At 48.9% G+C, this 23,586-nt stretch overlaps 1 protein-coding gene across 5 annotated transcripts in view; it reads left to right on the top strand.

Moving 5' to 3' along the window:
• Positions 1-20,986, top strand: part of MAN1C1 (mannosidase alpha class 1C member 1) — a 62,207-nt gene extending 41,221 nt beyond the window's left edge. The window contains exons 1-11 of one of the 5 annotated variants that reach the window (XM_065697658.1): positions 653-744; positions 989-1,104; positions 3,243-3,323; positions 5,395-5,489; positions 8,359-8,482; positions 10,866-10,959; positions 14,118-14,233; positions 14,419-14,638; positions 16,713-16,885; positions 17,692-17,807; positions 18,429-20,986. In XM_065697658.1, coding sequence (XP_065553730.1) covers positions 1,039-1,104; positions 3,243-3,323; positions 5,395-5,489; positions 8,359-8,482; positions 10,866-10,959; positions 14,118-14,233; positions 14,419-14,638; positions 16,713-16,885; positions 17,692-17,807; positions 18,429-18,549 — 1,206 coding nt within the window. In that variant the 5' untranslated portion in view covers positions 653-744; positions 989-1,038 and the 3' untranslated portion in view covers positions 18,550-20,986. The other 4 variants (XM_065697654.1, XM_065697656.1, XM_065697657.1 and 1 more) reach the window with 4 other exon arrangements.
• Positions 20,987-23,586: the final 2,600 nt, after the last annotated feature.

The raw sequence follows: 23,586 nt of genomic DNA, 5'->3' as shown, positions 1-23,586 counted from the left end.
GTTACCCAGGAAAGCGGTGGCCTTTGTAATTAAAGCACAGAGAGGTCTGAGGCACAGTGTGCTTCCCTACCCTTTGCTTTCTCGTGCTAGGAATAATTCTAGGGAATGCTAACAGAGATTAGCACTGAGATGTTCCAGACCCGGGGCTGTCAACATGTCTCATTTAACCTCAACTGCTACAGGATTGAGTGTCTCCACAGCCAGTGTAGTTTTCTTGGCGTGCCATGCCATGCCACGGCATTCTGTCTCACTGGAAGTTCTCCTGCAGCCCGTCTGTGTAAGACAATGCTTGGCATCTTGGCATGCAGTTGTTTTGCATCAATGGTCCAAGTTCTTGGTTGGCATTTGCTTCATCTGCATGTGTCCCATTGCCATCTGCTGGAGGATGGTGAGTGTGCTCCTAGGGACTGTTGTGCCAGCAAGAGGAAGGGAACTGCCCCTGAGGCCACCCACTCCCTGCTGAAGATCCACTGAGGTTAGTTCCTGGTCTGTGCTGCTGGTGAGGCTGTGTCCTGTGATGTGCTGGTAACCCTGGGTCATGGCATGTGCCTCCGATAACAAACACCGCATCAGGACAGAATGACCAAAGTCCTGTCTTGGATGCTCTTGCACAATAAAAGCACCAGTTCTCTCACCTATGCTTGTAACTGCGTTAGAAAGAGGCTGAATTTGGGTTTACAGCTGAACCAAGAGTAGGGGTGGAATGGCCAAACCGCTTTGGTGTAGACAAGACTGGGAAGCAAGGTGTGCAGCATGCCCGGTGGCTTCAAGTGTGGACCCTGAGCTCTTCCTTGGGCCTCTCCAAAGCAGCCTGGTTTGGGTAGCAGAGCTCACTGGTCCTATTAGCCATAGCCAGTCTGGACCCCATCCAGACATCCCCACTATTGGGACTGGAAGCTGCTGCCTGTCCCAGCTCCTGCACATTAATGTAGAGCTAAAGAAGACTGAATGGATGGGGCTTCATCACGCTGTTCTGTTTGCAATGCAGGAGGCCTTCGAGGAGCTACAGTGGTAGATGCCTTAGATACTCTGTACATCATGGAACTCGAGGAGGAATTCCAAGAAGCAAAGAAGTGGGTGGAGAAGAGCTTTGACTTGAACGTGGTGAGTCAGTTCCTGGGAATGCCTGTCTGTGTCACCAGAACTCCCTGTATTTGGTCACTTCTGATCACAGCATTTTCAGAATCATCTGGGGAGGGGAACTGTGAAGTCTGGGGGGGAAGAAACCACTGTCATGATTCTTCTGCCTATACAGGGCTTACAGCCAGGGGCCATCAGATCAGGCTTCCAGTGTCTACCTGGAAATGAGATTTGGTGTTTAATGTTTCTTGTGTTTTGGTCTGGGTGCAAAGGCAGCTGTAGTTACTAGATACTCCAAGGAAGTTTATTCATCAAAGAACAAGTTCTGTTTCATCTCAGTTAAATGTCTGCTTGTGGTAAGACAAGTTTTCCTTTTGCATTCTATAGATTAAGATGGAATACGCTGATCTCATTGACAGGGTGCTTTGTTGGTTATGTCAGTGCTGTGTGCACAGCAATATGCAGTGTCTCCACAAGTGTCCACACTCCACAAGTGTCTGCACCTGGAGCACTGTCTGCAGGTCTGGTGTCTTCAGCATAAGACGGACATGGAGCTGTTGGAGCAAGTGCCTGGATTTGGAAGGGCATCGCTCTCTGGGCCCCTGTCCTCGTCACTTCCCAGAGCTAGTGTTAGAGCTGCTGGGCCCCTGCGTGCAGCACAGCGCTGTCAGATGAAGGATGCTGTCCTTTATCTCACTTTGTGGATGGGGCCCCTTGCCATAGCTCTGACTGTTGTCTCCCAGCCAGCTCTCCTCGTTCTCATGGGAGAGCTGATGGGACCTTGTTAGGGGCATATGGAGAATGTTAAAACCAGAGCACAGTTTAAACTTCGAGGTTTTTAATGCCGGCCCTGTTGTCTGTTGTGCAAAATGGTTCTCACCACTGAAACAATGCATGCAGCTGCCTCATAGAAAAGCATCATTTGGGAGGGCACGACTGACATTCATGTATTCATGAAAGGAAGACCACATCTGATAAATCTGGTGAATGCTCTCAGTATGTTACTGAATCAATAAACAAGGGACAAAATCAACTGGGAGATAATTTATCTGGATTTCATAAAAGCTTTTAATCTTGGCCTGCAGGATAGATTGATCTGCAAAGACAAGAGTGAATGCTCTGGATTGATCGGTGGAGTCAGGCAGCACAGCAGAGGGGGAGAGGAGGGAAATTAATTAAAGGTTGGCTCTGTACAAGGAACACTGCTAGTCCAGAAACAGGGCTCCAGCGCCCACAGGCTCTGGTTGAACCTGGGTGCCGTGATGGCTCGTGCAGGTTCAGTCATCATCTGAAGGAAGCACTTGCTCTGCTCTGTAACCTGCAGGTATCTGGAAAGGGCAGGCTAGTGCAGAGGTGTGGGTGCCTCTTTGTTGCTGTGTTGGTGGGAGATCTTTCTGGTTTCTGGCTTTATACACGTGAGGGTAGGAATCTCTTATCGTGCAGATTCAACAGCCAGAAGCACTTTGTTTTTTACAGTACATTTTGCATGCAATCATTTTGACATTGGCTGCTCATCAGCTGAGTAGGTAGAGCAAAACATGTTCCAGGTGAGCGTGTTCTGGAGTGATTCAGGGAAACGTAGCCACGTGCATCTGCTGCGTGTGGTGGTGGCACATGGACACCACGCAGATTGTCTCTGTCAGCGTGCCTGCCACAGGCTCCCTGCAGGCTGTGGTCCTCTCTCAGCCTGCAGATGGGCGAGTTCTTGAGTGACAGAAAATACCTGCCAAAAGCAGGCAGTGCATCAGGTCTGTCTGGTGCAGTGCCCTCTTCACAGAGAAATGCAGGAAGTCATTTTTCCTTGTGGCTGCACAATCTTCTCTTTAAATGAAACGTTTCAACGGGCAGATTTTTGCCCTGAACTAACTGACAGCTTTCTGCAAGGCATAACCCAAGTCAGGGCTGGATGGATGGACGATGCGCCTGCTCTGATTGACATACTGTCAGCTGGGGATGAATAGGCAGTTTGGGTGTTTCTGCTCCCTTCAAGCTCCATGTGTCACTGTAGAGCAAATAAAGTGCTGTGAGATCTTAGACAAAAAGCTGTGTTTCACTGTCGGTGAGGACTGGGACACTTTAAGTATCTGCCTGCAATCTGTTCCCCTTAGCTGCCATTCGTGTGTGCAGACTTTGCAGTCACGTCTATCATTGTGTATTTTCAGAACGGAGAAGCATCCTTGTTTGAGGTGAACATCCGCTATGTTGGAGGACTGTTGGCCACATACTACTTAACTGGAGAAGAGGTTGGTTTCTGCAGCTCTGCATGTCTCACACAGTCACCAGTAGTGAACTGAGAGGGTTCTCCAGCAGCTCTTCTCTGAGCATCAGATGCTCATGAAGAACATGAGAACAGGCCAAACCTGTCGTTTTTCTCAGTATCAATATGCCACTAATGTTCTTTTAATTAAGTCTCACATAATTACCTTGCACACACTGTGCATGGCTCATTGGCAAACCTGTTCTCCTGTGGGCAATTCCAGCAAGGCCCGTTTTCAGCTGGATACAGTGTTCCCTGGTGAAGTGCCGTTTGCAGTCATCATTGTCTTTGTCCTTGTCCCTTTGTATTCTAAACATAGGCAAGATTTCATCAAGCATCATTCCAGATTCTGCCTCAGACTAAGGAGGGCAACTGCTTAGTGGCAGCTGCTCCAAACTCTCTCTCCAGCAGGAATTCCTAAGACAAAGTGCCCTGGGCTGCAGGGAAGGGACCTGCATCCTGCCAACAGAGTGCTGCAGCAACACACAATGTTCCCTTGCCCAGCAGCTGTGGGTGTCACAGGCCCATCATAATGAAGCCGCCCTGCAGTGGGTGCTCCCATTCTGGCTAGAGCAGGAGGCTCCCATTTCCCTTCTTTCTCTCCAGCCTGCAGAGGCCAGGGCTTAATGCCATTATCTGTTTTATAATGTGCCTGGCCTGGGATTCTACAACTGGCTGTAGAGAGATGAAGAGATTATTCCTTTGCTCTGGAAGTCTTAGGCAAGCAGAAACTCTGATTCAAGGGGGAATTCTCTGAGTGAAGGAACTGGAAGACCAGTTCTTAAATGAGAGCTTAGCTCCCATGCCAGACAATGACCGTGGCTGGGTGTTGTCCACCTTAATAGGATGGGATGGCTCATCACTGATCCGTGGAATCACAGGAGCAGCACAATTACCTCCGTTGCATTTTAAATGAGTTCCAGGAATGACTGCTTTCCATGATAGCCCTCCAGGGAAAACTCACAGACTTCAGTGCCCCAACTCAGGCCTTGTCTTGGTCACAACTTCAACAGGCTTCAGATCAACAGAGCAAGGAGAAACAACCTCAAAGCACAGAACTCCAGCAGTGACCTCTTGAGATGCAGTCAGCAGCGATGCTCAGCAGCCAGGGCAGTGCCTGGCATATTCCCACTCAGGGTCACCAGCCTGAAAGGCAAAACTCCTGTCCCACTCTCTTGCTTTCCCTTCTGAACCAAACCCCTTTCTCCTTGGGAGTGCAGCACAGGTCTGCAGCCCCACAGGAGAGCTCAGATTTCCTCAGTGCTGTATTTTTGGAGCAATAAATTCCTGCTTTCTGTGAACTCCTGTGACAGCTTGGGCTGGAGGTGGGGGGGGGCTTTATCTCCTGAGTCACTTACAGGCTTCCCTTGATCAGAACTAATCTCTGGAGCAAAGACTGGTGCTTGTATCAGTTTGTCCCAAAAATAATTGTGTGGTGCCTTTGTGCTGCAAGCCACCATAAGCTATAATTTGATTTGAAAGCCCAAAACTGAGACATCACAAATGGAAAAGGAGCAGCTTAGCCACGAAACTGTGAATCCTTCCTGGAAAAGCGTTGCAAGTAAAAGATTGTTGGAAACCATGTGTTCTCCAACAGGAGATGACACAAGTGTTGTAAATCTAACAATGCTGCACCCTAGAAAGATGTCTTTGGATGCTGATTCAGTCATTTCACCTGCCTGTGTCCTCTGCCACCTTGGGAAAAGGGAGGAATTTGGCCCCAAAGAGTCCTCTTTGGATGAGTTCAGATCCCAGAGGTCTGCTGCTGATGCATTGGGGTGTTCCGAGCTCTGCAGCTCTGACTGCGCTCATCCAGGTTGAGGGTTTGGCAGGGGGTGGGCCTGCTCTAGCAGAGCTTTTTAGAGGACATTCAGGTAGATGGAGTTCTGGTTCGGGGCTGTCGTGCAGTGGAACAAGGGCAGCAGCGTACCTGGAACAGCAGATTCTTACAGTGCGGCAGGCTGAGGTTGTTACAATGGTGTATTTGAACGAATCCGGTGTGACTGGTATTCACAAGCAGCCCATCAGATACCGATCCTGTCTTCTTCTTTTAACAGGTCTTCAAGAGCAAAGCTTTGGAACTGGGAGAGAAGCTTCTGCCGGCTTTTAACACCCCCACGGGGATCCCGCGTGGCGTCATAAATTTGGGCAGGCAAGGCTCGCGTCCTTCCCAGCGCGGCGTTTTGTTTGTGGATGCTTGTAAAAGGCCAGGATTCAGGCAGGAACAGCAGCAGCTCCTCAGAGGTGCCCCCCTCTAGTGCACATTCCTCCAGGTCATTTGTTTTGCCAACTCAAACCCCAGAGGTGCCTTGGCAGGGATTGCAGGGGTCTCAAACCCAGCTGTGTTTCAGTAACCTGGGGCTCTCTGCAGTTTCCTCCTCTATCTCTTGGCAGGGCTCCCTGCTACAATAGCAGTTCCCTCACTCTCATCTGCTTTGGGAGGTGATGTGTAGTCTGCACCTAGCATGCACGTAGCTCGGTATCTTTGCAGAGCACCCAACTAGACACGTGTGAATTTATCCATGTTTGGAAAACTTGGGAAAGGAACTGGCTGGGCCCAGCTGACAGGTTTGGTGCTAGAAAGGGGAGCACTGTACAGATCCTCCAGTTTTCTCCTTGCTGCCAGCACTCAGCCATTCTCCTTCACTTGGAGCCAGCACGTTTCATGTCAGGTAGGTGATGTTCTTGTGCTGGAGGGGAGCTTTGGGTCAGATACCTTGCTGAAGGTCTCTGAGCAGAGGCACACGAGGCAGCTGGACCGCCAGCCTCTCATTTGTGCCAGCAGACGGTGTTCCCTGCCAGTGAGGGCTCATTGGCTCCTTGTGGTGCCTCCACACAAAGCTCCCTGGGCAAAAGCTGCAGCTGAAACAGAGGCAGTTGGAAATGTGGGTTAACAGAAGCCTTTCATCCTCACCTCTTGCAAAACTCCGAGCAACAGCCGTGACAATCATTCCTCATCTCTTAGCCCAGCTCTCCTGTTCCGTTTGTGTCTCTGTGCAGTGCAGGACTTTCAGGTGTTTGGCTCAAGCTGCTCCATCGCTCAGGTACCGCTGACACCCTTCAGTTGTCTCATCTGCACGTGAGCCTGGTGAAAAATGGGGCCACCGCAGCCACTTTAATTGTCACTTTTACAGAAGAGACTTTCTGCTTCCTCTGTGGCTGACGAGGACTCTGTGGCACAGAGAAACCTTTCACAGAAATGCCAAACCTCCCCTGCCCTTCCTGGAGACAATTGGAACAGGCTCTGCCTGCCTGGGCATTCCCAACATGTTTTGCTGATGACCTTGACTAAGAGCAAAGCAAAGCAGTGCTGAGCCCGCAGTCAGAACCCATGTTACTGGCTTAAGCCCTGGCTCCAGGGCCATGAAACTGCTCTGAGGGCTCAGAGGATCAATTGCTCAGGAGCAAGGATAAAGCAGTCTGACTATTTCTACTGACTGCTACTACTAAATCTGTGGTCTGACTACTGCAGGCACATGATGAACAGCCAGAGGCTGTGAACCCAAAGGGGCAGGGAGTTAACTCAGTGTGAGACTGCCTGTGGAGGTGGAAGCAGAGGAGAGCGAGGTGGTGCTGTGCACACACACTGACCCCAGTGTCAGGGCGAAACCAAAGCCCAGAAGGAATTCTCTCTCCAGTTCTACTTTCGCAGGGATGTGCTAATTCCATCAATGCAGAAGGGGGGGAGCCTTGCAGCGTGTGTAGGTTTTGGTGGTATCGGCCTGGGGGGGTGTTGGGAATGACATCCAGAGATTTGAAACAAACAGAAGCTGGCATTAAGTCAATTCCTACACGTTTTTGAGGCCCCAAATACCCCAACCCCCCAGCTCTTCCCACAGCTAACTGCCTTTATCTCTTCCTATCACTTCACACCACCTTTTCCTCTTGTGTCCCCTTTCCGATGATGTGCTTCCCTGTGGCCTCCTGTTTTCGCACAGGCACTGTATCATCTCACACAGGCTTGTTTTCCATCCTGCTGCTCCAACTGCCGCGCTGTCTGCCAGGTCCTGGAGTACATTGTCTTCCCAAGCTGCTGCTCTGTGCTCCCTGCCTGTGTGTTGCTTCACTGTGATTGCTCTCCTGATGCCTCCGATTCTGGGTCCGTGATCCCTGCTTTCCTTCCCTTAAACCCTCCACATCTCCAGATTTTTCTTCATCATCCTCTCCTGGTCTCTCTCTTGTTTTGGCTTTGGAGCTCTGTGAGGGAAGGAGATGATACAACCCCGTTCAGCAGCTTCCAGGTCCTGCCTGTCTGACCCGGCTCAGAAGACAGCTTCTGTTTGTGAGATGGTGTTTGTTAGAGTGTCCCTTCAGGGCAGTAAATAAAGGAAAAGTAATTGACTCCTTTAGATAGAACATGGTGGGATGGTTTCACACCCCCAGCAGCTGCCAGGTTGTGTCCAATGTGATATTAAAACCAGCATCAGCCTGGGCAGGCTGAAGGCTGCATGGGGAGGTTTGTGCCATAGGCGCTCGATGTTCCTGGGTACCCATTTCAGCTGCACACTGTGTTTTCAAATGAAAAGCTGGTGCTGCAGCCTCCTGACATTTCCCAGGGAGGCTGATGCTTGGCAGTGACTGAGCAATTGGAAACAGTGTGAACATATTGCTGATCTAATGGCTTTTTTTTGTCTGGAGGCGAAACAAACAGCTCTGGACCTGAAATGGTTTTCCATAGATCACATGGAGGGGAAGCTTTTTTTTCCCCCCTCAGAAGGACCATTAGTTTTGGCCTCCTGTAAACAGCAGAAACCCTTTTCCTTCTACCAGACACTTTTCAGGCGCCATCTAGTGCTACCCTCCCCATCACTGGAAACCTGTTCCCTCATCAGTGTCAGCTGCAGAGATGTGAAAATCAAACCACTTCACTTCCGAGTCCTAAAGATGTGTGTATGTCCTTCCCATGGCCCCTGCTGGGACGTGGTGCACGCTGCAGGCACATAGCAAAGGCAGGGTCTGTGCTGGGGGGACCTCAGGCTGGTTTTCTTGGCAGTGAAGGTTCTGTTTTCTCTTCCCTGCAGCGGCATGAGTTGGAGCTGGGGCTGGGCATCTGCTGGAAGCAGCATCTTGGCAGAATTCGGTACCTTGCATTTGGAATTCCTGCACCTCTCGGAGCTCTCTGGCAACCCCGTGTTTGCAGAAAAGGCGAGTACTTCCCAATTTGGTCTTTAGTGAATTGGTCTCTTCATAGTGCTAGGTCCGTGCTGGAGCAGAGCAGCACTGTGGTCTGCCTGCAGCAGATGACATGGCAGCAATGTGTTCCTTCTCCCCAGTACCAGTAGAGCTCACCAGAGGAGAAAGCTTCCAGAGTGGGACATGGGTTCAGAAACCTGTCTCCAGGCCTCAGAGCATCTCTGAAAAGGAGGCAGTGCGCTCTTGTTGGAGATCCTGCCACACCAACAGGCCTTGGGAGGCAGCTGCCCCAGTGCTTCCTTTGGCTGTTCCCATTTGCCGCAGCCCCTTCGCCTGCCTCTCCATCACTTGCAGCCCCTGGGGAGACAGAGATGTCTTTTCCAGTGTCTGTTCTGTGAAGCTGTAGCAAAAACCCACTCAGACAAGGACACAGCCCAAATGAAACCATCTGTTGGATGAACAGATGAGAGAGGCTGTGAGGATAATTGTTAATTCTGATATCCTAATAGTAGTGCCTTGTACTTGCAGACCTCTTCACTCTAAATAGGCATTAAATGTACACTCCAGCCAGCAAGAGTTCTGCTGAGGTTTCTTGTGTAGGCAAGGCCTGACAGTTGACATATTGGATTCCTTTTGTGGAACTTGTAACTGAAAATCTATTAATATTATACATTACCTTGAGCTTTTTTTTCCACAAGTGATCTTGTAGTGCATGTGAGAGCGACTTAATAAATATGCTGCTGGATACCAGCAAGCCATTGACTTGTGCTGCACGTCCCTGAGGAACCAGCTTCGAGACAAACTGTTCCAGTTAGAATCCAAATGCCCCCATGAGCCCAAAGGAAAGGGGGCCTGTCCATAGTGGGGTGAAAACAGGCAGTGGTTCTAGGAATGCCAATAAAAAGCTCAAAATGTCACTTTTCTAGGAAATGCCTAGGAAATGTTGTGAAACAAGAAGGGAATGTGAAGAAGAGACAGGAAAAAAGAGAAGGAAGAAGCTAGGAGACCAGAATGGAGAATAGGATGGAGTGTATGGAAAGCAGTAAGGGTGGGGTAGGCAAGAGGAATGTCACAGAGGGGTGAGCAGGAGAGGAAAGCAGAGGGTGAGGGAAAGCTAGAAACCAGGGGAACTCTGTAGGGGAGATAAAAAAGGACTGGTGATTTGAAATACAGGAGACAGGCTGAAGATCCCTGAGGACAGTGATAATGACAGACTGCTCAGAGGAAAGGGGGAGCTGAGGAGAGACCAGTAAAGGAAACAGTGGTATGGAAAGAAAACATGTGCAAAGGCAGTGAAGGGTGGGGGAAGAAGATGAGCACTGGAATCAGAAGGGCGAGAAGATGCTCTGTTAAAAACTAGAACTGGATCCATGTTCTAGAGCCAAACTGTGGCATTTTTAGCCAAGGTCAAGCCTTTGCCCCCAGGCTCATTAGCCTAGGGAGGGGTAAGGGCAGAACCTTTCTACTGGAGCCTGCTGAGCAGAGTGTGCCTGGTGTGTGCCACAGGACGTGTCCTCGCCTTCCTGCTGACAGCCTCCGAGAGAACACAGAGGATGGTGTGGGCTCCATCGGCCCGTCCCCTGGGAAGCTGCTTGAGAGGAGCAGATTAACTCATTAACTTGCAGCTTGGGACTGGTGTCATTTTAGCAGGAGTAAAGTCCATCTGTGTCTTTTATTCAAACATGTCATTACTATGCCACGCTGCTGAACTCCAGTGAATACTCTGCAGCACGAGGACTTACTTGGAAGCACCAACTGAAGTCTGCAGCCAGCTTTTAGTGTACACATTCTCTAATTTGATAAAAGGTTTAGAGTGTATTAGCTGCTCTGTAGGTTATAATAGAATATTTATGCTGCATGCCATTTAACTTTGTCCCTTATGGGAAAGGCCTATTGGAGTTAATGGGGGTGAAGCCAAGGGAGGTTTTAGAGTTGTTCTAGTGTATTAAAGAAGCTGTCTGTTATTGAAATTAAAAGCCCAAATTTATCATGTTAAGTGACCACATGGTGAATTCAAGTGCTATGTGAGTCACTCATCCCTGCCACTGCTTTCCTTTGGATCACAGAAAAAACCACATACCTTTCCACCCAGATCCCAAATCCTCAGGACTGCTTCTGCAGCACTGTTAGCGAGCTGTTCCCACTGCTTGCTGAACTGAACTGGGCCTTGCAGGGTTTGTGGGATCATCTCTAAAACCCCGCAGAGCTGGACAAAGCTTGTGCTGAGGAGCCAAAGCTGCTTCTCCATTGCAGAGCCTTGTCACAGGGCTCTGCCTGTGTGAGGACTCACAGGCTGCTGTGCTTGTTCAGCAGGGCCCAGCACTCAGTGACACTGCGGGACCATTGGCTTCTTCAGCAGAGAACTAACAGAGCTCTTGTCTCTCATCTCTCCTAGGTGATGAACATCCGCAAGGTCCTGAACAGAGTTGAGAAGCCACAGGGCCTTTATCCCAACTTCCTCAGCCCGGTGACAGGGAACTGGGTACAGCGTAGGTATCACTGCGTTCAGAGTCCTGCCCGGGAGCGTTTCAGTCTTTGTGTTGCTCTTTAGGAAGCAATAGTAACTGTCAGAGCAGCATGCCAAGAAAATGTCTTGTCAGGCAGCCTGTTATACATGTGATTAGATAACACAACTCCATTTGTAAGATGCAGTATAGTAATTGTACACTTATTCCATCAGGCTTGTTTCCACCTGAGTGTCTCACCTCCAGAAAGAATTAGGGCCTTTCTTGCATGGGGGAGGATAATGGTACGTGGTTCATCACACAGATATTAGAAAGCAGCACATCTGTTTAAGACCTCATCCTACAGGCATCACATAGCCCACAGGCCTACTTGGGAGTTGCATGTGAAGGCTGTGAGCAGAAGCACAGTAAGATTTCCTTCCCAAGTGTGCTGCAGCAAGTAAGGAACCACCAGGAGAGGTAGAGGGCTTATGGAGCTTCGCATCCCCCAAGGATCTAGGGATGCATCCTCCTGTATGCATCCGTGTACCTCTTACCACGGTACCTCTGTGTGGTGCAGTTTGGTACAAGGGTACAACAAGGATGTATTCTGTCTTGTTGGGAACCCAGCACTGGCCAGCAGTGAAGACACGGGCATTGACTAGATGCTGCTCTGATATGAAAGAGGAACAATAACTAGGAAGGGACTTGAAAAGAGCAAGGAAATGATGGAAGCAGTGTAACCAGGGGAAGGTTATTTACTTCCCTGCTCTACACACACAGCCCCTTCCTTACCCAGAAAAGAGACTGTACCTCTCTTTTTGTGCCACCAAAGGGCAGAAGCTTACCTTCTGATAGGCACATGAAAGCCTACTCCTGCTGCTGTGCCCCACATCTCTGACCTCTCTGTTGGGGATTTGCTTGGTTTGGTTGCTGGATTTCCTGTTGCTGTGTCAAAGGAAAGAAAAGTCGTGGGGTTTTTTTTTTTGCAGAAGCTGTTTCTAACCTGTCCCTGGGTTATGTTTATCTTGTTCAAGCAGTTTTCTTCGAGTCATTGCATTACCTGGTGTTCCCTTGTCTCTTGCACTGTTTACTCTGCTCCAGCCCTTTCTAACTACTGTGCTAATGGCTCTGATTGTAGCTGACAGGCAGTTGCATGAGACAGAGTGGAAGCTCTAACCCTGGTCTTTCACTGCCACAGCAGCACCTCTAATGGTAATTGACAAGCTTGGCTTGAAAGGTGTCCCAACAAAGCATCTGAATGGCTGCAGTTGTCCCATTAAACCAGAGCTGTCCTTTGGTGCCATAAGGAAAGAAAATAGGCTTCTGTGTTTGTCCCATTCATTGATGTTCAAAGTTAGCAAGTCCCTTTGTAAGCAGTTCAGCTGCTCCTCCGCACTGGTCTCTGCAGAGTTGCTGCAGTAGGTTCCGCTTGGAAAGCAAATCTCCCTCACCCTGAGGTGCCATTTTCCATGGGTTATTCCCAACCGGCAGCCACACTGCACATTTTACCAGACACAGCATTAGTTCTGCTTATTCATGGGTGCTGAGAGCTCTCCTAGAGCTCCACATCATGAGGGCAGCTCATGGGGCAGGCTGTTTGCAGCAGTGGTTCATAATAGAGCCTTGTGGTCTGAATCAGCCTCTTCTGCATGTCCAGTAGTGAGAAAGAGATTAGGACCGAAGCAGGGAGGCAGCTGCAGCCTGTCAGAGAGATGGCCCCTGTAGGTGCCAGGCTCTCATCTTCTCTCATCATTAAAGCTCTTTGCAGGAAGCCGTTTTTCTTGGAATTGCTGTGATTTTCTTAAAAGGTGTATCTTTGACCTGCCTGAATGAGCACATCTTCCAATGAAGAGGCAGTGCCGCGCCTCTCCCGAGTGCAGTCCTTACCTGGAGAGAACTAAAGCACGGTCCCCTGATGAAATCACGAATTTGATTATGCAGTGCCTTGGAGGCAACTGCTGGCAAAGCTGGTGCCATATGGAAAACAGTTATGTACCAGAGCTCCTGCTTTGGTGCTTTTATGAGTGACACGCTCAGGATCACAGAGCTGCTCTGTAAAGACAGGCTGTGCAGCCCGTGTTTGCAAATAGTCTGGCCTCTGTTTTGTTGAATTCATGCGTCTAATCTCATTGTTTTGCTTTGGATTATTCCTGGATCATTGGGCACACTGTATCAGCAATATTTGCTCTTCAGGCCAGGATGCCATGGCTGTTGATCTCTTCTTTTGGTAGGATTTAGCATTTAGAAGAAGTCTCAGGATGTTATGAATGTACAGAGATAGGGAAAATACAAATCTGACCAGCTAACTCCAAACCCTACTGCATCTGCTTCATTGGCAATGCGGATGCACACCAAGAGGTGGACACTGTTCCTTAGCAGGGATGGTTCAGTCTGGGGTGGGTAATTTGTCTTGCTTTTCTAAAAAGGGGCGAACTTGGCTGCTTGAAAGAATGGATGCTGCCTTTCCCCCTGTGGTACAGTTTACAGACACGCAGCAGCCAGCTTTTCACTCAGGCAGGATCCTGCCGCTGCCATCCCCATTTCACAGTGCAATTCTTCAGCATCCTCCTGTAAGGTCACAGCTCTGTGTGCTCGGAGCCGATCGCCTTGAAAGTCTCTGCAGAAGGAAATATTCAGTGCACATCCTTGGACCTGACTTTATCATTTTAATACGCCGACAGCCCCAGCCTTCCCCAGGGCAGAGTCCCACCATGAGCCAGGAATACAAATGGCATGATGGAGAGGTCCCTACAGCAGCCCCTTGCTGGCAGCTCTGTGTGATCCAGCATGCTTTTTCCCTTTCCTGAGGCAGGGAGGCAGCACCCAGTGGCTTCATATAAGCAGAGATCTATCAATACCTGCCATTGCTTTTGGTTTATGAGGCTGGGATTTATGATGATTGCTTCATAAATAGGAAGCATCTTCAAGTTGCAGTATAAATAAGTTGCAAAGTAAGACCTCTGCATAGTTTTGGTAAGGGATACTGATGCTTTGTAAAATGACAGAACATTTTTCTTCTGATTGCACTTTCCACCTTTCTTGCTTTTTGAAAAAGAAATGCTGCAAGCTCTCCCCAGGAAACTGGAAAGAAGAAGGAGAGAACAAGGGCATTAAACAGGACATGGTTGGTTGTTCTTTGTAAAGCAACTGCTCATTGTATAGCATGAAGCTGAAGTTCTCTTCTGGCTTTCCCACTACAGACCACGTCTCCATTGGGGGGCTTGGGGACAGCTTTTATGAATATCTCATCAAATCTTGGCTGATGTCGGACAAGAAAGACTCTGAAGCTAAAAAGATGTATGATGATGCACTAGAGGTAAGGAGCAAATTGCTCTATTTTTGGGGGGAGGATGGCAGTGGTTGTCACAATGTTTCAGGCAAAAATATCCCAGATCTTTGGGTTTCTATGGTATTTACTCCACTCCTTTCCACTAAGTAAATACTTAGTAAGCGACTTACTGTCCACTATGTATCTCAAAATCCTGGTTTTCATCCCTTTAGGCAATAGAAAAGCATTTGGTCAAAAAGTCAGCTGGAGGATTGACCTACATCGCTGAGTGGAGGGGTGGTGTCTTGGATCACAAAATGGGCCACCTGGCTTGTTTCTCTGGGGGCATGATAGCCCTTGGAGCTGAGCACGCTGGAGAAGAGAGGAAGCAACATTACATGGATCTCGCTGCAGAGATAACAAGCACATGTCATGAGTCTTATGCACGCTCAGGTAAACCTGGGGGCTGCCTGGAAAGTGTTTGTAAGGGGTCACCTACAGCCTTAGGAGGCTCAGCTTTGGTGTGGCAGAGGTTTGCATCCCTGTGTGTGATTTTCGCTTGTCTTTTCTGGGCTATCTAGAAGAAAGCAATCTGGTTTACAGCTGGAGCAGAGGGACAGGCAGATGGGAGCTCCTGTGGCAGAGCTGGGAAATTAACCCACAGCTTAGTCCCACCTCTGAGTAGCAGAACTGGCTTTCTCCCAGCTAGACTATAGTTTGAGTCTATCTTTTCACATCCCTTTGCAGACATAAAAGGGGAGTTTAACAGATTAATTGCAAAGCATCCCACTCGATGGAGCAGAGCAGCTGAGAAGCCCAGCAGCAGAGTGTGGGAGACCTGCAGCTGCTGGTAGGAACAAAACAAGTGAAGTTTCTCCTGCTGTTGAACAGGGGCTGGCTAAATCTTGCTGTTTCCCAAGGCCTGGAAAATCAGTTTCACCACCCAGTGTGCTTATCAGGGAGGGCTTTGGGTGAGCAGTGACGTGATGAATGAGAGTCTGGGTTATTCTCTGCCTGCAGGGCTTTTTAGCAAGAGGGGCTTGCTTTGGACACCACTCCTTCCTTTGTAGGTATCTCTGTAGCTCTTCTGAGACTGCAGGCAGCGAAGCAGCACTCTGCTTTCCGAGACCTTGTCAGGCACAGGTCTGTCTGCTCAAACTGTTCCCAAAGGTTGTTTCACACCTTCACCACATCAGCAAGCCCATACTGGCAGCCAGTGTCCAGCACGTTTGCCCAGTAAACTTAAAGCTAACCTGAAATGTTCACAAATAACTTTCTTTTTTCCCCCAGCGCTTCCAGAACTAAACCAAGTCACCCAAACTAATAACCCTCTGGTTGTGAGTGCCTGGAGCCAATTTTCACCTTCAGCAATACCCATCAGCATAGAAAGGACAGTAGCAACCTGCTCACACTGGTGACAGTGCTGTCACTTCAGCAAGCTCATTGATTTACAGAGAATGTCTGTGCATGTCAGCCTGGCTCTCAGCAGATGGCCCAGCACTGTTAGATCCCCGTGCCCTGGGGGAAGGTGTGCAACACAGCTGGAGAAAGAAAACGACTCCCTGAAACACGGCCTTGTGGTAGACACATGGGAACAGCAAGAGAAACCTTGTGGCATGATAACAGTCATAGAGTCAGAGACTGGTTTGGATTAGAAAGGATCTTAAGACCATTAAGTTCCAGCCCCCAGCTTTGGGAAGGGATGCCTCACCCTAGACCATGTCGCCCAAGGCTCCGACCAGCCTGGCCTTGAACACTGCCAGGGATGGAGCATTTACCGCTTCTTAGGGCAGCCTGTGCCAGGGCCTCACCACCCTCACAATCAACCTCTGTGCTCAGTTTCCCTGGTTTTTGAGCAGGGAGAGGGTTGGTGTTGGAAGTAGGGATCAGAGTGCTAGCCAGTGCTTGCAAGAGATTGAGATTCTCATGTAAGGGAAACTCCAAAAGACCCAGGTACTCTGAACGTCTTATTTACAAAGTCCCAGTGAAATCGATGAAGCCTTCCCCATCATCCTGATGTCTTCTCAAAGAGGCTGCTTGTGGACCAGAGGAAAGGCAGAAGAAGTGATTGCAGGTCCCAGGTACCACTTCTTACAGCCTCCTTGCTGCAGTGCAGGCGGAACAGCTCAGTCTGGTGGACAGATAATTGTGAGGCAATTCCTAGGAGCAAATACCAGCCCAGCAAAAGTGCCAGGCCGTGGGGCAGATTTGTGCCTGCCCTCTGCATGCTCAAATCTGGTCCAAGTTTGGGTTTTTTTCACCCTCAGAAACACTTCATCCTCACCTGGATAGTACCCACGTACCACAGCATGAGCAACGCCTGGAGCGGCAGTGGGCACAGCTTGTGCACTCTGTGGAGCTGCCCCTGTTTTGACATCAGCGTGAGGTTGATCTGATAGGCAAGCACGACTGCTCTGCTCATGCAAGCCTTAAGTACACGTTGGCAGCCTGAGCAGTATAAAAGCACGTGGAGAGTCTGTTTCCTTCTGCTCAAAATGATTATTGCATGTGTGTGATTTTTGTCTAGATACCAAACTGGGCCCTGAAGCCTTTCGCTTTGATGCTGGAACTGAAGCCATGGCAACCAGACTCAGCGAGCGCTACTACATCCTGCGGCCGGAGGTGGTGGAAAGCTACATGTACATGTGGCGGCTGACACACGATCCCAAGTACAGGCAGTGGGGCTGGGAGGTTGTGAAGGTATGGTTGGAATAACGCTTCCAGGCTGCTGGATTCTTACACAGCTCTTTCCTTTGGAGAGGAAAGAGCAGGCTCTCAGTCATGTTGGACACTAAGACACATTAGCTGTCGGGCAGGAATGCACAAAACAGCTCGATGTAGTGTGGTGTCTGTTGATCATTGTGTTTTCTTCTCCCTTTTGGGCTACACTAAAAACAGTCAATCAGAACAGTGGAGGTTTATGGAGAGGAGTGCTGCAGACAGCAAAACCTGCTATTAATGAAACAGCGCTCTGCACAAAGGAGTCAATGTTCTATCTGCAGTATCTAGGCTGCTCAGAACCATGGGTCTGTAATGGGCCAGGGAAAAGCAGGAAACCTGCCTTTGCCCTGGGTCTTGTCTTCTTCCCACAAAGACCTCCCAGCCAGAAAGTCCCTCACCTCTTTCTAGCTCATGCAATAGCCTGTTAGTCCCTGCCCACATCCTAGCAGGAGCTGCATTTCAGTGGCACAACTGTCATTTGTCTTCTCCCTGGAAAAGAGCCTCCACAAGCAGCGAGTTACCACTTGAGATCTGGTTGTGTTATTTCTGTAACACCAAGGTCAATCAATCAACTAACTTAGGTGGTTGATGTTTCTCTTGCTATTTCATTAGAACCAGCTTTATTCCCAGAGTCCGGAGTAATCACCACACTCTTAGTGAGAGACAAAGCCTACTGTAATCCTGGAATTTGATTTGTAAAGCTGACTTGTAATGGAACTGATGATGATTAATGAGTTACTGCTCCATGCTGTTGTGCGTTACTGAGATTTCTTTTCCTTTCTCAGGCCCTGGAAAAACACTGTAGAGTAGAAGCTGGTTTCTCTGGCATCCGAGATGTTTATACCACAACCCCGACCCATGACAACATGCAACAGAGTTTTTTCCTCGCAGAGACTCTGAAGTAAGTCCAGTGTCACAGAGGCCTTTCAGAGTAGCATAATTCCTGCAGCATCAACACTCTTGTCTGCTCAATTAGTCTCTAATAATAAGGGGGAAGTCTTATTCTCTGTGGGGAAAACTGGGCAAGGCTGTGGGTGCTGCAAAGCTTTGGTAGTTTCCTCCTGTAGAAATACTGCTGTCATTGGCACTCTCAAGGTTTTTGCTTGTGTGCAGCATTTAAAGGACTCTTCCTGTGACTTAGAGCTGCTCTAAGTGGGAGGCTCTGACTGCTGAGCTCCCTTGCATTTAGCTAAGAGGCAGCCTGTCTCCTCTGCCAGGTTGATGCCCTGCATACAGAGGAGACGTGACTGTGGCCTGAATTTGCTGCCCCTTGGTGCAGAGCTGCCTTTCGCAGGTAGCATGAGCTAATGTTGTTGCTGATCACAGATGCCCTTCCTGTTGTGCCACCTTTGAACCAAGGCTGGTAGTTTCAAGCAGGAGAGTGAGGCAGGAAGTGGGGGAATGTGTCACCATAAACTGTGGCAGCTGAGGCCAATGGCAGCCCCATCACAGTCCTGCTGCCAGTGCTTGTGTGTGCCTGGAGTCCCACTCGCGTTTCCTTCCATCTCCCTCCCGGCTCCAGGTACCTCTATCTTCTGTTCTGTGAAGATGACGTGCTGTCTCTGGATGACTGGGTGTTCAACACAGAGGCTCACCCCCTGCCAGTCAACCACACGAACTTTAAAGCAAGCGTGCAGCAATGAGGCCACTGCCCAGGCCCTGCTGCTGCAGCCTCGGAGCGTTTTGGCTTTTCCTTTTCATTAAAGGAATTTGCATTGTTCCTGAAATGGTATTTTGGGGCATAGTCCAATTCCGGACAGTATTGTATGGGGAAGATGAAACCATGATGTAAGCACCTTCTTTTCCTCTGTGAGGAGCTCTATTAGCCTGATACTGAGATGTTTATTCTGGGCCATATTGTACACAGTTCATAGACATTCCTTTATACAGAGAATTTATATGAAATCCACTGACTTTGCTTTATAGTGGCCAAAGGACTGGAAGTTTGCCATAAAATAGACTTCACACACACACATCCTCCTTTCGTTTCTCAGTTTCATTTTTGCCTTTTATATACTCATGGACTGATTACCTTTCTAATGAACAGTTGCCAATATACTGTGCTTCCTAGGCACTTAGGAAGGACAGGACCAGGAGCATGAGGAAGGGGAGATGCCCTTTATGTGAGAGAGCAGGTGGAGTGCATGGAGCTCTGCCTAGGAATAGATGAGGAGCTGACTGTGAGTTTATGGGTTAGGATTAAAGAGAAGACATACAAGTGACATTATAGTGGTGTCTGCTATAGGCCACCTGACCAGAAAGAGCTCACTGATCAGCAAGAGTGTAAACCTGATTACATAGGACATGGAAATGGTTGAAATACCAAATGTCACCTTTGTCTCAGTCTTTACTCGCAAGACTGGTCTTCAGGAATCACAGGTTCCATAGACCAGGGGGAAAGGCTGGAGCAAAGATGTACCTTTGATGGAAGAGGACCAGATCATGGAATACTTAAGCCAACTGGGCATACATAAGTCCATGGGCCTCGAAGGGATGCACCCACAAGTGCTGAGAGAGCTGGCAGGTGTCACTATCTCAATAATCTTTGACCGTGGCAACTGGGAGAAGTGCCCAAAGACTGGAGTAAAGCAAATGTTCCTCCTGTCAACAAGAAGGGCAAGGAGGAGGACCCAGAGGGCCATATGCTTATGAGGCTCACCTCAGTCCCTGGGAAGGCAACGTTATCCTGGAAACCATTTCCAGGCACAGGAACAACAAACAATTCCTCAGGAGCAGCCAGAAGGGCTTCACCAAGGGGAATCAGGCTTGGCCAACTTGCTAAACTTCTGTGCTGAAATGACTGGCCTGGTAGATGAGGGCAGAGCAGCAGATAGAGTCTTCCTGGACACTGTCAAAGGAGATCATCATAGACAAGCTGTTGATCTATAGGCTGAGCAGCCAGTGAGGTGGGTTGAAAACTGGCTGATGGTTGGGTATAGAGGTGGTGATCAGTGGCACAATGTCTATTAGAGGTCAGTAGGTAGCAGGGATCAATACAGGTCCAGTCCTGGTTAACATCTTCATTAATGATCTGGATAATGAGGCAGAGTGTACCCTCAGCAAGTCTGATGATGACACAAAACTAGGAGGGGTGGCTGATAGACCAGAGGGATGTGCTGCCATCCAGAGGGACCTCGACAGGCTGGAGAAATGGGCTGGTAAGAACCTCATGAAGTTCAGTAAGCAGAAGTGCAAAGTCCTGCACCTGGGAAGGAACAAGCCCATGCTCCAGCATATTCTAGAAAGCATCTTGGCAGGAAAGGACCTGGGGTTCCTGTGGACACCAGGTTGACCATAAGCCAGCAATGGGCCCTTACTGCAAAGAAGGCCAGTGGTATCCTGGGCTTCATTAGCCCCAAAGCATTGCCAGCAGGGTGAGGGAGGTGATCCCTCTCTGCTCGGCACTGGTGAGGCCACAGCTGGAGTGCTGTGTCCAGGTCTAGGCTCCTCAGTACAAGACATGGACATAGTGCAGTGAGTGCAACAAAGGACCACAACAATCATTAAGGGACTGGAACATCTCTCCTACGAGGAGAAGCTGAGAGCTGGGACAGTTTACCCTGCAGAAGGCTCAGGGGAAATCTTTTATATATACATACATTAGGAGGGGGGTGCAAAGAGGATGGAGCCAGGCTCTTCCCAGTGGTGCCCAGTGACAGAACCAGCACAAACTGAAACACAGGACAGTCCTGAACATCAGGAAACGCTTCTTGTACTGTGCTGGTGACTGAGCACTGCACAGGCTGCCCAGGGGGCTCTGGGTGGCCGTGCTTGAGCAAGGGGTTGAACCAGATGCCCCAGAGGCTCCTGCCAACCTCACCCATCCTGTGATTCTGTGGTGTCAAAGCTGTAACTAAATCAAAAGCTGTCTGCAGAATTCTTGATTCTAACGTATTTTTGTATACTTTTTCTGTGCTCTTAAAACACATTTCCCACACGTGACATCTCATTTCACTGCCCTCCATCGGTTTTGTGTTTTTCTACTTTCATTTGGAACTAAATGTTATGAGTCACTTGTAATAATTTCACTGCTGTAATAGTCAAATCTGTGAAACAGAATAAAGTCTTGTAACATAAAAAGCATGTTTGGGTTGATCCTCTGTAAAGCCATCTGCCGGAGACCTGCTACATCATGCTTGGAATAACTAGGTGACAATACTGCTTGATTTCAAGAGTGTTTCACAATAGATGTTGATTTCCAGAGTACTGTAGCCAGTGTGTGTGGACAGCAATTCCCATCTGCACCAGCGCTCTTAAACTGCTTCTTCCCCATCTGATAGGGGTTAGCAGAAGCTCTACAAATGTCTCATTTTTCTAGCACAAATAAATAATCCCCAGCCAAGTTTGTGCTTCCCTGTGCGTTGTTTCTGGAATGAAGTAACACAAGGAAAGGAAAGGAAAAAGCCCGAAGCCAGGTTGTTCCATGCCTCAGGCCCCGAGTCAGCATTCAGCCCGCGCATCCTCCGGGCGGGATGAGTGTGCAGGAATGCTCACACGCAGCTCCTGCTCCTGCTCCTGCTCCTGCTCCTGCTCCTGCTCCTGCTCCTGCTGGGAGTACCTGCTTCACACTTCTTGCAACAAGGGCTGGATCTGGGATCTGGAATCTGCCTCCTCCCTCCCAGCAGCCGTTCCTCTGGTCACTGCAAAGCTGCACAGCCCTTGGTTAAGGGTTCTGTGCCTTCTCTTGCTAACTGCTTCATCCAGCAACTTGGGAAGATAAAGTTGCTTTGAGCAAGCTGGGAAAACAAAAGATGTGTTTCTGAATTCATGCCTGTGTAATTCCCCAAGAGAAATACAGTTGTTGGATGGGGACTTAGCATTATCCCAGGGATAAAGCTGCTGGCTGGTAAGCTTGGCCTAGAGGAATGGGTTTTGGTAAATAAACATCTTGGGAGTGAGTTATCAGAGAGATTTGGATACCAGGAAGCTGGTTTAGCTCAGAGGGGTTTTATAACAGATTAAGGGAATTCCATAAATAAAAATGTCCTGCTCTTGGAGTAACTCAAAGCTCTTTGCCTGGCAAAATGTAAATCCCAAAAATAAATACCATGGTTCTAGTTTCCTTTAGAAATAGATCCTTGGTATTATATTAAAACTCTGCTCTTGTTTTCTCTTCCACACAAGTGAGCAAGAAGTAAAGTCACATCCACACACTGCTGGAGGAGAGCTGCTGCTTCCTGCACCTCAGTGGCTGCATCACAAACAGGGAGGGGATTTAGCTGCCTGGTGATGTAAATCTTACTGATAAATTTGCTCACCAAGACACTTGTACGGAGCTTAGCACCAGCCACAGCAACAGCTTTGTGTTGCAAACAGCCATGCTTGGAAATTGCTGCTCTCGCACTCCACAATCCTGCAACTATTTCTGCCTGTGTTCACAGATACCCACAGTTAAAGCCCTGAGGCCAGCGGTTTAATCGCAGGCACCAAGTTAAGCATGCATGTGTTTAGCAGGAATAAAGATTAATCCCAAGGATCAGCTTTGTTCCAAGGACTGGCGCTGATCCACAACTGGGATTTTTTGTCCTATGAGAACGCAAGTAACAGGGATGTTTCCCCCACTGGTGTGTTGAAAAGCTCATGCTCTTGCCTTGCTCCTCTGCATACTTGAGCCTTGGCTGGCTGCTCTTGCTCAAGCAGAGCCCTCAGCTCTCGGAGCTCTGTGTGCAGAAACAGGTTCTGGGATATCCCCTCTCCCACCTACCCTGTGTCCTTCCTGCTCGGGGGGGTGGTGGGATGTCTGCATCCAGATGGACGATGAACATCTGTCTTCAGACTTGGAGTAGATAAAGAAATGGGGTGTTATGTTGAAGCAGAGGTTTGGTTTTAAATGTCTAATGGAAAAGACCTGGGAAGATGTGTGTGTCTGAGCTGCTTTCCTGCCTTTCAGTCTCAGGTATGTGGGACCTCAGTGGGAATCCTGCTGTTAATTTACAGTGGGGTTTTTCTACTTTGGAGTTACCTTACCAGGGAATGTGATGGGCCTACATGATTTCCCGTTTCACACCCTGTTACACTCACATTCAGAAGTGGTGGTTCTCATGTCGAGTTTCACCATCAGAACATGTGGCCGTATTTATGTCGGGAGGAATTTCTTGTAAATGAAGTTCTAATGAGAAAGTTGCATCAGTCAGAGAGATGAAAGCTCCTATGGCTCACAGAACGCCTTAGCTATTGTCACCGCCCATACAAGGAGGGAAGACAAAACCATGCAGAAAACAAATGCATCTTTTTGTAAGCCACACTTCATTTTTACAGCGTTATTCAATTCCCTTGGAAGGCTTTCAGTGCAATTGGTTATTGAATTCAAAAGCCTGGCAGCCGTGGGATTTTTCCACATACGTTTTGATCTGCTCTATTTATCTGATTGTTCCACATGTGATGCACCAAGCGCTGGCTCCCAGTGGCAGCACTTTCAAAGTGTCAGCAGTTACTTCTGATCACGTTCGCGTCTTTGGCTTCATTCCCTGGGGAGCCTCAACCAGGTACTGTGCTGTAATTAGGAATCCTCTCAATAAACCACCCCTGCATTGTAATTGCTTTTGTTTAGTGAGAGCCGGTGAGCGTCGGAACTGCAAGTGACCCACCAGATTGGATTGCTTCCAATTGGAATAGGAAAGGCCAAGGGGGAGTTAGAAATTGAAGCCCATGGGAACTGGGCAGGCATTGGCTCTTGCTCT

The sequence above is a fragment of the Lathamus discolor genome, chromosome 18 (genome assembly GCF_037157495.1).
Source record: "Lathamus discolor isolate bLatDis1 chromosome 18, bLatDis1.hap1, whole genome shotgun sequence".
NCBI classification, from domain to species: Eukaryota; Metazoa; Chordata; class Aves; order Psittaciformes; family Psittacidae; genus Lathamus; species Lathamus discolor.
The sequence above is the reverse complement of the archived record's forward strand: the minus strand, read 5'-3'. Positions and strand labels throughout refer to the sequence as shown.